The sequence below is a fragment of the Ambystoma mexicanum genome, chromosome 5q (assembly GCF_040938575.1).
Source record: "Ambystoma mexicanum isolate Mex_15411 chromosome 5q, UKY_AmexF1_1, whole genome shotgun sequence".
NCBI classification, from domain to species: Eukaryota; Metazoa; Chordata; class Amphibia; order Caudata; family Ambystomatidae; genus Ambystoma; species Ambystoma mexicanum.
Genome location: NC_090933.1, coordinates 424,519,824 through 424,534,646, shown reverse-complemented (window position 1 = coordinate 424,534,646; position 14,823 = coordinate 424,519,824). Strand labels below are relative to the sequence as shown.

The 14,823-nt window shown below is 45.5% G+C and overlaps 1 protein-coding gene across 8 annotated transcripts in view; it reads left to right on the top strand.

Moving 5' to 3' along the window:
• Positions 1-14,823, top strand: part of OSBPL1A (oxysterol binding protein like 1A) — a 2,815,351-nt gene that overhangs the window by 412,872 nt on the left and 2,387,656 nt on the right. For all 8 annotated transcript variants that reach the window (XM_069620918.1, XM_069620915.1, XM_069620919.1 and 5 more), the window contains one exon: positions 14,284-14,369. In XM_069620918.1, coding sequence (XP_069477019.1) covers positions 14,284-14,369 — 86 coding nt within the window. The remainder of the gene's footprint in view (positions 1-14,283; positions 14,370-14,823) is intronic.

Sequence of the window (14,823 nt, the reverse complement as noted above, 5' to 3'; positions counted from 1 at the left end):
CTGCATATTCCTGTCTTGTGCCGGCCACTTAGATGCTTAGATGGAGACCTGTTGAGGCAGTAGCTAGATTTTGGTGTGCTGCAAGTCTCTTTTCATTCGGGGCATCCCATGTGGGTATTGGCTAGTGTCCCGGTCACCCAGATCCTCAGTGGGTGCCGCCCGTCGTAGCCCCGCTGCTATACAGCAATTGTGCGGAGTGGGCAGACCCCCTGAGGAAGTGGTGGTGGGAGGGTTTACCTAATTGCTGCACAGGTCTCGGGGCCCAGCCTCCTCATAGGTTAATGGGCTGGTGCGTCATCAGGCTTATGGCGTGGCAAGTGCTCCTCCTTAGCCTGCTGGGCAATGGCGCTGGGGAGGCTCTGTAGGGGTAGCCAGTGCCGCCTCCAATGGGCCCCCTGTGCATCGGGCCCAGAAGCCGATTACTTATCGTTTGAATATTTGACCTCCATACCATGTTCGTTGCGCCATCTGCGCAGCACCGTGATATTATGGTCTGTCCCAGAGGAGCACCTCTGTTATGGCTCCTGATGTGGGCATGTCATCCTACCACAGGGAGCGCATGGGCCGCCATGGCATACGTGGAGCCATTCCGGTGGGATTCTGTAGCAGACTGCCGCGGAGCAGTGCAATGGGCTTCTCGCACCCACCCTGGGATCTCAGTTGTCCGGGACTCTCAGTGCACGAGCCCCGGCCGTCATCTTGGTTTTTCGTCAGGTCACGCCGTGACTTGCTGCCAAGGTCGACTCCTCAGTAATCCGGCATATAGAGGCCTATTCGCTCTGGCTGGCTGAGCTCAGCACTTTTCCCCCAGCCTGGTGAGCCATTTTCAGCCAAAACCGTGTGCTTTCTGCTGCTGTATCTCCTTAGGCTGTCGGGTCTGGAATGGGAACTAGTGAGGAGTCATGCCTCGTGCTCCGGCTCCAAGCCATGCCCCCTCCCCATCTCTTTTTTGTTGTTGTTGCAAACCTATGAAATAAGACGAAAATATCTATACAACATGGATGAGTCAGCCAGGTTTCATGTAAACAAAATAATGTCAGCCTTCACCAAAATATCAAGGCCATCCTTATGTTTTAGAAAAGCCTGAAACCCCTGTGTATCCAGGAAAGTAAATGTACGGATCTATTGCATTCTATATCCGGAAAGATAAACAAAGCCTGCCTTCAATCATTTCCAGCTAATGCTGCAGGCAGCCATCTCCAATCATCACTTTCCTCCCAAAACTTAAAACCATTCAGCTTGACATCTAGATGACCTACATTCCTACCCCAATCAGTTCTGACAATTTTAAAGTTGTTCAAACCAGTTAGTGATCAGGATGGATCAGCTTCCAGGCCTGCTTTAATGGTTTGTATGGGTAGAACTTCACACCCAATTCTCAACAAATTAATAAGTCAATAAAAACTCATTGAAAATAGGTGAAATAAAATGAACAATCGCTGAGTTAGACTGACTGTCTGCATTATATGATGAAGCAGAATTGATCATCCCAAAAACCCTGGCCGGGATCCCCTTCATGTGGCCAGGAAAAGGCAGATGCTTCCTGATCCCGACCCTGGGAGTGGTGTTCTGCTGGAGGATCACATGGGGAGGGGACTGAGGTCAGGAGAATTGGGAGAACCCTTTGAACAACTTCCCTGAGGATCCCACGGTCTTAATGGCATATTATAAAATTGACGTTTTTGATATGATCAGGAACCAGAACATTAGGGATTTCAGGTCCCATAATGCTCTAGTTACTGGGACGAGCAAGAGGGGCTCGGATGTACAGAACTGCAATACGCAGTCTAGTGGTTCTGATGACCCCCACCTGAGCTGGACCTTGGACATTTAAAGCCCCTTCAGGTGCAGGCCATGAGAGGAAAAAGTAGTAGAAGGAGAAGTCAACAGCAACAGTGCGAAAAAGCAGAAAGAAGACGCCGGGACCACCGCTGTAATTTCAGCAAAGTGCGGTGCTGAGAGAGTCATACAGGCTGGGAGTTTACCTTGCAGAGCACGTGCAGCGGGAAGTGGTACAGTTGCTAACTGTCCTGTGGGAGAGAGGTGCTCTCACTGCCCAACATTGTACTCTGTTTGTTGGCGTTCACTGGAGCATGCAAGGAAAGTGACAAGTTCCTGGTGCTGTAAGAGCAGGCTGTGGGAGTATGGCCACAGCTGCCAACCAACTCGGACCTGACGTGGGAAGCAAAGACTGAAGCAGCAGCGGGTCGAGCCAATGCGCAAGGGAAGAGCGGTGAGTTGACATTCATTAGGTGACCCCGGGTGCTCTGCAATAGACCGCTGGCTGCTGTCGTTTTGAATACCGAACGAACAAATTGAAGTATTTGTGGCCTAATTTGCACATTGAAGGAAAGCAAGAGGAGAAGAATTGTAGCAAACATTGCCAAATTAAAGAAGGTGCAATATTTTAACCAGATTACAATCTTCATTGACCAAGTAAAGCGGGGTTAATATTGGAACACAATAACAACCAGCATTGCCTAAGCCAAAAGAAGGCAATTCTAAGAAAAAGAGGAAAATGTTTTCCTAAACAGAGAAATGTGAATAAGAGACATTACCAGTAGTTAACTGGTGTGGTAGTAGAAAACCAAAGGTGGCAGGAGAGAAGCCCTCCTTGTAGAAAGCCTGAAGGGGAGAGTAGCTTAACCTGCAGTGCAAGTGGCAAACATACCAATGGAACAAACAGCATCAATGTATTCGTATGAAAGAAATTGTGAATTTCAATGATGGTGAAAGTCAGACTTTCTTTAAAGCTTTAAGAAGGCATCACCACAAAGGACTTGTAGTAGGGGTAGGAGTTTTATCCTGAATGGAGTGTAGACCAGGAAAGGGAGTTTTAGTATTAGTCCTGGCAGGTTAGTGAAATAGGAAGAAGACATTGAAGTACTACCTTGTGGTGGAAAGAAAGTGGCAAGGCCACTAGACTATTGTTTATGAAGAAGAAAAGTCCTATTGAAAACTGACTGGAAGTGTGAAGACAGTCTTGGTTTATTGAGCAGCAGATTTGAAGAGTGATAAACCTTGTTTTACATATCCAAGTCCAAGACTTATGAAGAGAAGAGAACTTTGTATTTGAAGAAGAATTTCGATGTTGAAATAAGAACTTTCTTAATTGGAACTTTTTTTTTTCTCAATTTGAAAGCTTTTATTCGGTGTACACCGTTAAACAAAATTTGATTCACTCAATACAAAAACCAGATTTCATTTAAATGTTACAGCTGGATTGCCTTAAAAAAAATCTCAAGATAAATTGCGATTCATAATCCAATCGGAAAAAATCCATAGAGGAGAGCAAGCTCGCAGCCACTAATCTGCTCATTCTACAGCCAGATACTACTCGGCTATCAACTACTTACGGGTTGAGCACAGGGCTCTATTTATCAGTCAGTCTAAGAGCTTAGGCTGCTAACATTATTGGACCTGTTTTCCAAGGCCGCCTTTCTTTGCAGCCAAGCTCTGTGGGTAGATCTCGCAGTAGCAAAGACAACCTTTCTTTCAACAGTTTGTATCAAAAACAGTATTGCATCGTGGGCTTGTCAGATGCCTTTTTCCATCAGAAGTGGTCTGAAATACATACATCTCAGTTTCTGTGTTAGGGCAGATTAGCAAATAATGCAAGATAGTTTGACTTACCACTCTACACAACTGACATTCTCGAATTCTGTGTTGACCATGTCCAGGTGAGTGTGTAAAATGCCATGTCTAAGGCGAACGTACAAGATCGCTCATATGCTGGAACTATTTCATCCAGAAATGCTTTGCTGTTAACCAATAAGTTGACAGGTAGGTACTCCGGTTTTTCCTTCAGGAGGGCCAGCCTTTCAGCCATTCATGCTCTGGACTTCATTTGGACATTTACTTTCAAACATGCAACAGAGGAGGGCCCACAGCTACCAGCTGGAACATCCCATAAAACGCCAGCACCCAGCTCGATCAGTATACCTTGACATGAACAGACCAGCTACAGCTCTTACCCCCTCCAGAGACGGACCTTTTTCCAGTCCCTCGCAGTATAATTCCAGCCTCTGGGGGCACCAAAGTCTAATCCAGTATAGGACTGGTTTTAGAACAATCTGGTCAGCTATTGGGAAGGGACTTGGATCCAGGAATATTGGGTCAGTGGATGCACCTTTTGGCAATAAGAGTAATTTCTTAATAAACTGTTTTCTAAGTGTGGCCAATGACCCTACATTGGCAAATCCCCAGACCTCCGACTCATAAAGGGACGCCGGCAATGCTTGTTTCCTATACAGGTCCAGGGCAGGGGAAATTGCCCCACTGCCATGACGGACAAAAAAAAATTGGGTTACCCCACTATTTTTTTCCTAAATGTATTTCAGCTTTAAGCAGCTGCTCTCACCATCTGCCCAATTCTTGGAATCTAATCCCTAAATAGTCAAAGACCTGTTCTAACCTGCTACCGTCATTTCTCAGCAGACTACTTTTGGCGAACCTTGGTTTAAAAAACATCAGTTTGATCTTAGTGACATTCAACTCTAATTGGAGTTCCTTACATTTATCAATAAAGATGTCTGAGTTCTTCAGACCTTTGGGGGTTGTTGACAAAATAACTGCGTCGTCCACATAGAAGAGGGCTGGCCATTTCCTTGCTGCCAGCCTTGGGGCGTCTGAACAACAAGTGCATCCACCTTTCCCTGAATGTAAATACAGAATAGGAGGGGTGCCAGAACACACTCCTGACAAACCCCTCTATTCACAGCAAATTACTTTGTTTGTTCACACCCTAACCTGAAGTGTACAGACGCAGAGTTTTCAGAGTACAGCCGTTTAACTAGTTCCACCAGTTGAGTGAGGGCATTCCGACTAGTTCAAATTTGCCACAGAATTGTTCTAGATACCGAATCAAAAGCCAGTTTTCAGGTCCAAGAATATTGCATACAGTTTCATCCTGGACAGTGAAATATACTTTTGAATCAGCAAAAACAACAAAAAGCAATGGTCCACCATTCCTTTAGCTGTGCAGAAGCCAGCTTGTAGATCTGTGATTACTCTGTTATCAGCCAATGTTTGTAGGTGGGTTAGAATCACTTTGCTGAAAATCTTTCCAGCACTGTCGAGGAGCAAGATAGGGCGATAATTTGCTGGACTATTTCTGCCATGATCTTGGGATAGTACATGATGTGAGAACATTGTTAAAAAGTTTACAGAGAACTGGCACCCAGATTGAGACCTCATCCCTGTAGAGATCTACTGGGATGAAATCTGGTCCTGCAGCCTTCCCAGTTCTCTGTGAAGCCAATGCCATTGCTACTTCGCTGGGGGTGATATACCCAATCCCTTTTTGGGCAACGTTCTCTGGGACGTTGCTGTGATAATTCCCCATCGTTTGGGCTGAGTGGTTATAGAGAAATGAGCCCACCCCGCGTCCTCGGGGATGCAGAAATACTGGTGCTTACTCCCAATCAGGTCTCTTTCTGTGGCCAGTTTCCAGAAACTGACCGTATCCCCCTCTTCCAGGGCCACTTGCAGAAGTCCCCATCTCTCCCTAACATACGCATTTTGATTTAGAAATCAGGTTTTTAAATTCAAATCTAAGTGACCGCAATTTGAACTTATCTGTATCAACAGTAGATCTTGCACAGAGAAGTAGTACTTTCTTGGATTTTTTTTTTTTACAATCCTCATAACGGGGATTAACCACCCTGGCCTTTTTTTATTTCCAGAGGAATGTCAGGTAAGTAAATTCCTACCCAAAACCTCAAATTCAACAATAGTCTTTCTGTCACGTCGATACTATTCCCCAGATTGCCCAAAATTGATGAGTATGCCTTTGGTTTAATATTATACTCACCAATAGTAACCCATTTAATGGCCTTCTGTGTGTGACCCTTTATTTGTAATTGCCTGGTTCATACCCAAGGGAGTAATAGAAGATGCTGCTATGCTCAAGCTTCGTATAACTACCTTGAGGGTGTAGTGATCACTCTCAAGCCTGTCTATCACCTTGAAATCGTGAATTTTGTCCCACCTATCCCCCAATATGAAGACTTAGTTGATATGGGAGGACACTTTAACACCCCGAATGTAATTTTGGCTAGGGACTTTTATTTGAAAAATCCTGCATTAATCTTGCTGAAGGGAGATCTCACCCAGATTATGAGGATACTTGTTTGCATCCAACTATTATACTGTTGCATTTGATTGGTCATATGATACCTGTATGATTGTTATTGTATGTATAAGTGTGAGGGACAGAAACCTGACAGGTAGGGAAATCCTGGTTAGGTTAGGGAAAGTGAGGCATTTTTCTCACCCTTATTTTTTTTATAAAGTTGCTACTTGTGAGAAAAATCTATCTACTTGTCTGCCTCGTATTTCTGACTCGCAATTAGCCAGTTTCACAAATGGTATATCCTTTGTAGTGATAATAGTAAATAGCGATACCGAATGTAGTAATTGTAAAACCAAGTCTCTTTTTAGAACAGGCCTGGCTCTGTAGCAAAAAGTTCTAAAATTGTTATCTTCTTAACATTACGTTTATTAAGCTTAACAGGGGCTCGAGATGGATCGATATTGCAGGCACCTTTTTGGCTTCTTTTTACCATTTGCAGCAGTGTTACCCAGGTAGCTCTCCTTTATAGATTGTATCAGTACACTGTCAGAAGTTGTTGATGAAAGAGTGGGACCTTCCCATTCAGGGACCTGGTTAGAAATAGGTCTGAGCGGTTTATTTGATTTAGCTGACTATTAGATTTTTTTTAGCAATAGTTGCTGATTTTGATCCACCATTTTTAGAATTGTAATTCGCACCATCAAGCTCATTATTGTTAGACATACTAATGGGATTCCTCAGGGCTTGATATCCCATGGATGGGATATTCAATGCTTCAGCCCTATCCACTATCGTTGTTCCCTCTTTCATTTTCTTTGGAGTCTAGATTTTTATTCTGTTTGTGCTTATAAGATAACTCTGGTGCTTCCCCCGTGCACACAGTTTCAGATATCTCTATCATTCCCATGTTTAACCCCCAGCTTTTTATCTGCCCTGCAGATGGTAACAGGGTCCAAGATAATCAGATTATCTTCTCTTGGCACACTACAAGGACAAGGGCTTGCAATTGGTGTGTGTAGTATGCAGATTAATTCTCCTTGCAAGAAGTCCACTGTTTTGTAATATAAAATCCACAATGCGACTGTTTGCTCCTTTTTTTTTCGAGCAGTGTAAGAACGAATAATGCCTTTACCGTGATTGCCAATATAGATCATTTAGCATACATCACAACAGTTGTATTTACAGTCTTCAAATAATTCTGTACAATTTTGTGTATTCTCCACAATACCATCCAGATTCAGCGATTTGGATAGTCTAGGTTCTTCTATACCTAAGACATTAATAACCCTACCCACCGATGCCAAACTTTCTCGACACCCCCAGACCCCCAAAGATTCACGCTGCAAGTAGTAACAGAAACTTAGAAGCAAATTATTATTCTTATTTATTGAAGGGTGAGAAGTAGACCTGCTGATGCTGGGATGCGTAGGTGAGGAAGTGACCAGTTTTTCCAGATAGCCTGAAGGTGTAACTATGGAAAAGGCTGCTCCTTGCACTGGGTAAAAAGAATGTCATCTTTCTCAGTTGGCCCATCAGGCCACTCGGCTTCCCGGTTTCCGCGACATTTTCGGGTAGGTGTACAGATGTCGGGGAGGGTGGGATTAAGGAACCCCCTTTGGATATAGGTTTGGCAGCAGCTTTCCTCTTAGAAATCTGCAGTTGATTTTCAATTGCAGACCGGTATATTCATATATAATAGGCAAAAGGCAATTGGATAAGTAAATATGGGTAGCTATGGAAGGATGAAAAGCAAGCTCACCACCACGGCCGGTCTGAGCCTGCAGCAGGTCAGCACTCCTGAAGCACTTGTAGAATGCGTGCTATGTAAGCACTATTTAGTAATATATCTTTAAACTTTCTCAGTCATGCACAGCTCAGAGAGTCCTCTGGGTAAGGGGCACCCCACAGTTATTGTGCCGCGTATCGTCGGCCAGACACCAGAAAATGTATGGGGGACTTTGCACGTCAGATGACGTTAGTATAATACTAACACGAACAGTCCCTCTTACTTTGCCACCTAGGAGGGCATCTGAACCCTTTGTGGCCCCCTCTCCCTGTACGCTCATTAAGGCTGATTCGTCTGACCAAGATTAGTCCCTCAAACAGTGAGCCACTACAGTCTTGTTCCCCAAAGCCTCTCCTGATAAAGCCTCAACTCCTGTGGCTCTGGGCATCCAAAGTAGCACTGTCCGCTCGACTCTTCTGGCTCCGAGCACCCAGTCGGGAGGGCAAGGCACACAGGGCAGCTCTCTCAGCATTAGATGCCGAGCTGTCCCCACGACACAGGCCGAGAGACTACAGGAATGTATGGTGGTGGCACGTGGGCACAACATCAGCGTTCACCGTTGTGCGTGTTCTATAAAAAAAAGTGGGCTTGACAGTGCGCGCCGGGAGCCTGATGAGTGAAGTCGTGTCTCATTGCAGGAACGGTGGGCAAGGCCTGACCACGGGAGTCACTGGATGTTACGAAGTTCGTTGGTCGTGTAGAGTATGAACTACCCCTCTGTCCCCAAGAAACACCCTGACAACACCTAAAATACTGTCAGCGTGATTATTAAGGCCACAGGTGGAAGTCCCCAAACCAGGACGCGGGACAGCCGGAAGAATCCCTTGAGCGCTGTAAGGCAAGGTACAATGGTTATGTAAGTATGAAAGCAAGACACAATTACTTGTATGTAAATAGCAGATACTAAAATACCTGTGAGGACTTGGAAGAGGTGTGAACCTCCAGACTGTGGCGGGACAAGGCTGTATGGTATAGCAGGCAACCACCTATTGTAGGACCGAGGTCCAACTGGAAACACGTGGAAATCCGAGGTCAGAAACTTGATGATCAAATGTTCCAGCGTCAGTGAAGGGTGAAGCAAAAACAATCCGTGTACTAAGCGTAGGTCGGCAACAGGCAATCCAATGTTCCAAAGTTCCAGAGTCAGAGAAGGGCTAAGCAAAGATGATCCGTGGAGCAGGCGTAGGTCGATGATAGGCAATCCAAAGTTCCAAAGTTCCCGAGTCAGAGAAGGGCTAAGCAGAGACAATCCGTGGAGCAGGCGTAGGTCGACAATGAAAACAGGTCTGTAGAACGAAGAGAGTGCGTCACGTGATCCTGATTGAAACAGCTGTGAAGCAACGCCTTCGGTTTCCGAACTCTTTTTATCCCTGGAAAGGACACACGTGACAACGTCACGTGGAAGCGAACCGAAAGCGTTGCCGCGTTTCTAGGAAACCAGGGTCACATAGTCCGTGACGCGCCGGGCAGCACTGATCTCCGCGGAAGATACGAGTTCCTGGATTGCAAAAGTCTCCACTTGGTTTGCCACCGCAGTGAAGGGCGATAAATGCCTGTACCGCCAAACATGCCACGCCGTGCCCTGCCGTGTGGAACGTGAGTGGGAAATGCTGTGCAGGAATCTGAGCGTGTGTGCCGGGAAGCGCTGATAGTGGTAGAAGCGGAGGGGCGTGTCTTCGGCTGAGTAGGAAGCGGTGTGACACTGGAGCTAATTCAAATATCTCATTGGCGACGAGGACGCTACTGGGCAGGGTGTTAACCATCCGACAATTTACTTTGCATCAGTGATGGTTTCCGACGCCTGTCAGGAGCATTAATTCACGCTAGGACGTTGCCACTGCCATTTTGGAAATCCCAGGGTCGCGCCTCCACGTGTGGAGGGCTCGTGCGCCTTAAGGATGATAATTTTTGGAGCCCACCAGCTAGAACTTCCTGAGAAGACCACAGGGGCCGTAAGGGGGGCCAGTGGGGCCCTCCTTTTAAAAATAAAAAAAATCTTCTCCTTTTGCTTAATCTTCAAGAGAGAAAGGATCTTCTCCTAAAAGGGCACAATTTGTCATCCTGAGGTTGGAACCTGGGACAAGACCACCTTGCCCAAGATGCACCTAGAGGTTTACACTGCAGCCCTTGTGAAAGGTGCCTGTGCGATCTGTCAGCATGAACAACGCTGATCATGCCGTCCAAGGGGCGGAAGGGGCCCCACAAGGTATAAGAACGCCCCGTCAGCAAGGCACGTTGGCCCTGATGCCTGAGTTCAACGCATCAGGTACTCCATCGAAACTGGGGCCAAAATGGCTGCTGTGGGTCAAAAAACTCATCATGTACTTTAAAGCAACTGGTGAGATGGATGATGAAGCCAAAGTGGCAACACTCATCTACGCAGCTGGGTACGAAGTGCATCGCTTTTTCAAATCCCATGTTCCCGCTGATAACTCATACCAGGCTGCGATCAAGGAACATTTTATGCAGCTTGCGAATCAAGATTTCGAAAGATTTGTCATGTGCAGTGAAAAGCAAAGGGAAGATGAATCCCTCGATCAATTTTGTAGAAGGCTCTGTCACTTAGCGAGCACGTGCCCCTGGGAGAACGAAGAGGGCGTGGTTCGCAACCAGCTGTTGTAGGGGTGCAGTTCAGGAAAACTACGCAGACAAGTCCTCTGCGAGCCAGGACTGAGGCTAACTCGTGTTCTCGAGATCGGGAGGTCCTATGAACTTGCAGACAACCGCGCCACCAAAATGGACGCCACGGTTAAGTCTCTGAAAGGGGAAGACGCTTGTGCGATTGGGCGACAATTGAACGTCGGCCCATCAAGATCCAGATGGCCCCCCGAGGAGAGTCGAGGCGCCACAGCCATGCCCCAAATGTGGCTATGATCTCCCACATGCAGGTGACTGTCTAGCAAAGGGGAGAGTGTGTGGGTGCTGTGGGGCAGCAGGGCATTTTGCGAGAATGTGCCGGGCTGCTGCTCCAGTCGCCATTCCCAGAGGGCCAAGCAGAATGACCAATGACATGCCTCGGCGACAAAGACAAGTGGCCATGGATGAACAGGAGATGCAGGGTCTGCAAATAGCTGAGGAAGAGGAGGAAGAGGTCTTCTTTATTTCGAGCATTGACTCCTTCAAAAAGAAAAGCCAACCCACGTGCACAGGCTGTATGTGGAACATTGACTCCGGTGCTTGTGGACACAGGCGAATCAGTGTGTGCGCTAGCGACCCACCACTATCGGGCACTCCCAGGGCCTCCAGTGTTAATGAAGGCATGTTCCAAAATATTTTCTTTTGGAGGGACCCAACCACTGCCCTTCAGTGGAGCGTTTGTGGCTCAGGTGGTCCATGCAGACAGTTATCCGAGTGAAATTCTTTGCACTGGATGACGTGGTGGGAGAGGTACAAGGGGCAAAGTTGTTCTCCAAACTTGATCTGTGGTTCGGTTACCACCAGTAAGAACTACACCCGAACTTGCACTACATAACGACTTTCACGACTTATCACGGATTGTATCAATACAAGCGACTGAGCTTCGGAGTCTCTTCGGCGGCAAAGGTTTTTCAAAAATGTCATCAGGGGAGCCCTGTCTGGCCTGGAGGTTGTGATTAACTTGAGCAACAACATCTTGTTCTATGCTACATCAGAAACCGAGCATATGACTCTTCGGAGAAGTTGATGGCGAGGATTAGGAGTTTAGGGTTGACACTGCACTGTGAAAAGTATGAATTCCTTAAAGACGATATACACATTTTGGTTTTGTCTTTCATGCCAACGGGATTTCCCCAAATCCACAAAAGAGACATTCGAAAGGCGAAACCTCCAGAAAACATCTTGGAGGTAAGGAGTTTCCTTGGCATGGTGAGCTATTGCGGGAGATTTATTCTGAATTTGGCAACCCTCTCAGAGCTTCTCCGGAACACTGACCAGGAAAGACACTGCCTGGACGTTGTCGGAAACTGAACAAAAGGCTTTTGACACAATCGAGAAAGCGCTCACGGGAAATGAAACAATGGCTTTCTTTGATCCAGGAAAGGAGTCTGAATTCATTGTGGATGCCAGTCCGGTCAGAATAGGGCAGTGCTCCTCCAACCAGATACCCAAGGGCAAATGAAGCCTATCGCCTATGCCAGCAAGGCGCTCACAGCCACAGAGCAAAGGTACCGGAGATTGAGAGGGAGGCGCTGGCGGTTTTGTGGGGTTGCCAGCACTTCCGCATTTACATTCTAGGAATACCTGTCACAGCAATTACTGATCACAAGCCATTGATCCCCATTTTGGTGGGATCCTCATCCAAACCACCCCCTAGGATAGAGCAGTGGATGCTAGCTCTTATGGAGTATGGAGTCAGACTGAACTACATGCCAGGAACCCACGATCCTGCAGACTACTTGTCGCAGCATCCCAGGAGTGGCAGTGACCAGGAAGTGACTACAACGGTGGACAGTGAAGAGCATGTCCGCTTGGTGGTGGGCACTGCAAAGCCCGTGGCACTTACGCTGGAGGAGGTAGCAGAGGCCTCGAAAGCGGACAAGGGTTTCAGACTGATTCAAGAGGCCATGGTCACTGGCAAGTGGAGGTCTGTACTATCCAGTACCAATCGCAGATGCGGGGAGAATCAACAAGAACGTGGAACAGCTGTGGTGGTCCAAAATAAACTCTTGGTGACCATGGATTGCTGCTATGTGGCCGCCAGATAGTAGTTCCGAAGACACTGGTAGAGAGAGTGGTGGAACTGGCACACTGTGGCCACCAGGGCATGGCGAAAACAAAGGTGAGATTACGCCCCAAAGTGTGGTTCCCAAGTCTTGAGACAAGGGTCGATGAGTATGTCGACAGGTGTGACCGGGACACATTACATGTGGACTTTGGGTCGACAGGAAGAGGAATGTTCTTTCTCATAATGATCGACCATTGGTCCTACCCTGTCTTCCAGCCGCAACAGCTGCAAGCATACGGCAGCCGCTTCCGACAATCCTGATTCCAAAGGTTCTCAATGACCATATCAGTATTAGTGGGAAAGGAAAACCCACTCAAAACACATTTTGTTCTTACCAAGAACTGCTGCATCTAGAACAGTGTCCGGTGTTGCAGGAATCTTAAACATATAGTTTTTGGACTACTGCCACACTTTTAATAGTGTTGCTATTTCTGATTGTGAATTCACACTGAAAAGCTGCAGTTTAAATAACTGAGAAGGAGCGGGCGAATGACAAAAATAACGCCCAGTGCCAATACACAAAAAACTGTTGGGGATTGTAATGTCTTCTGCCTTAGTCATTTTACAGAATTCAAACACTGTACTGGTGTATGCACATCAAATACTGTCGTCCTTTAATAACAAAAGTTGCAAACGTTTTCATCCCATTTTTTTTTTTTTAAAAAGACCATCTAAATGATGCTTTCTTATTTCTAGGCATTAATTACAAGGCTATGTGTTTATTATGGGAACCCTTGCTCCAATTATGTGTTTGCTGAATATCTTTCGTTCAATAAAGGTGGCCTGTGACTTTCTATGGTTGGCTAGTATCTTGCACTACCCTACTAAAGGAGATTTACTGTCTCTGTACCAAGTCTTCCTATTTTCCCCTCACTCCGCTTCTTGTTCAGCTTTCCCAATCGCCCGTCCATTCTATCATTTTCTACGTTGGCATACGAAAGGCTATCTTGCACTTCTGCCGAAAAACTCATTCTTTTCTTTTGAAAAAAGGCAATATTTAAGTCTGTTACTCTAAAAATAAAAAATAAAAAGAATCAGTTAATTGTCAACATTTACCCATAGTTTACAATAAAGTATTTCTATTTGTGTTCCACTGTCCCGGATTGCTGCTTGCTCAAAATTCTGAGGGAAGGGGACCAATTACCAAATTTGGTAATAGTTCACGTCTTGAGTGTGTGTGAAATGCACGACGACAGGGAATGGGGAGGGGCATTATTTTTGTTCCTCGATATTTTCATATTTGGCACTGAACAGTAGTATGTAAGGAGATGTTGGACCTTTTTCATTCTTAATCAGCCAGATGAAAAATAAACACCTCTCAACAATCCTCATTACCTTGCAAAGGCAATCATTCAAGATAGTCTAGAACATTTGGCAGTCTGAAGCAGTCTAGGTTTCTGCTTTAAAAATGGATTCTTCTAGGCTTAGAGTTTCTTAGAGGGATGGATGTCAGACTTGTATTGGTTCTTTTAAAAACAGTGCCTTAAATATTTACATTAGCCATGATGTATTTTTTCATTTTGCTGGCTTTTTCCCTTGAAGTGAAATTAAGCCAACTCACATTTTTTTAACGTGAAGTTGGATACAGTTAAGGGAATGCCAGCACGTATTAGTGTAAATATTGCTAACCCGTTCGCTAGCACAGTTAACTGCATTTATTTTTTCTTCAAAATGGTGTATAGATAATCGTGCTACAGTATTACTTTTCTTTAACTTCAGCTGCCGAGAGGACAAGAGAAAGGAAACTTGAAGAATTGCTTTTAAGAGCTGCAAGAGAGGGAGAAATTGGAAAACTGGCAGAACTGGTAGGAGTTTTTGATTTTATTGTCATGTGCATAGCGTGTATATTGTTTGGTGATGATAATGTCAACCTGGAGTATCCAGAGTTCTTAAAAATATTTTTATCATTTCTCTTGGGTCTTCCCTATTTTATCCTGAAAGTGAGGTGATGGGGTGTAGCTCAGGGGCAACGCGTTTGTCTTGGAAGCATGAAAACGCAGCGCAACACAGGTTCGAATCCTGATCCTGTGCTTGGACACCTATATCTGATATTAAGCGTTTTATAAAAGCACAATTATAATTATATAATTATAAGTACTTTACATTTACATGGCACACTTGATGGCACTTATTAGTTAGTTGTTAATATTAAAAACACTGTAAGCTAATTGAATGTATAACTGCCTCTTAATTTCTGAGGTCCTTCAAGGTGGTGATTGCTCTCAAATCAATTTGACAGCATTTCATGGTTCTCTGGTA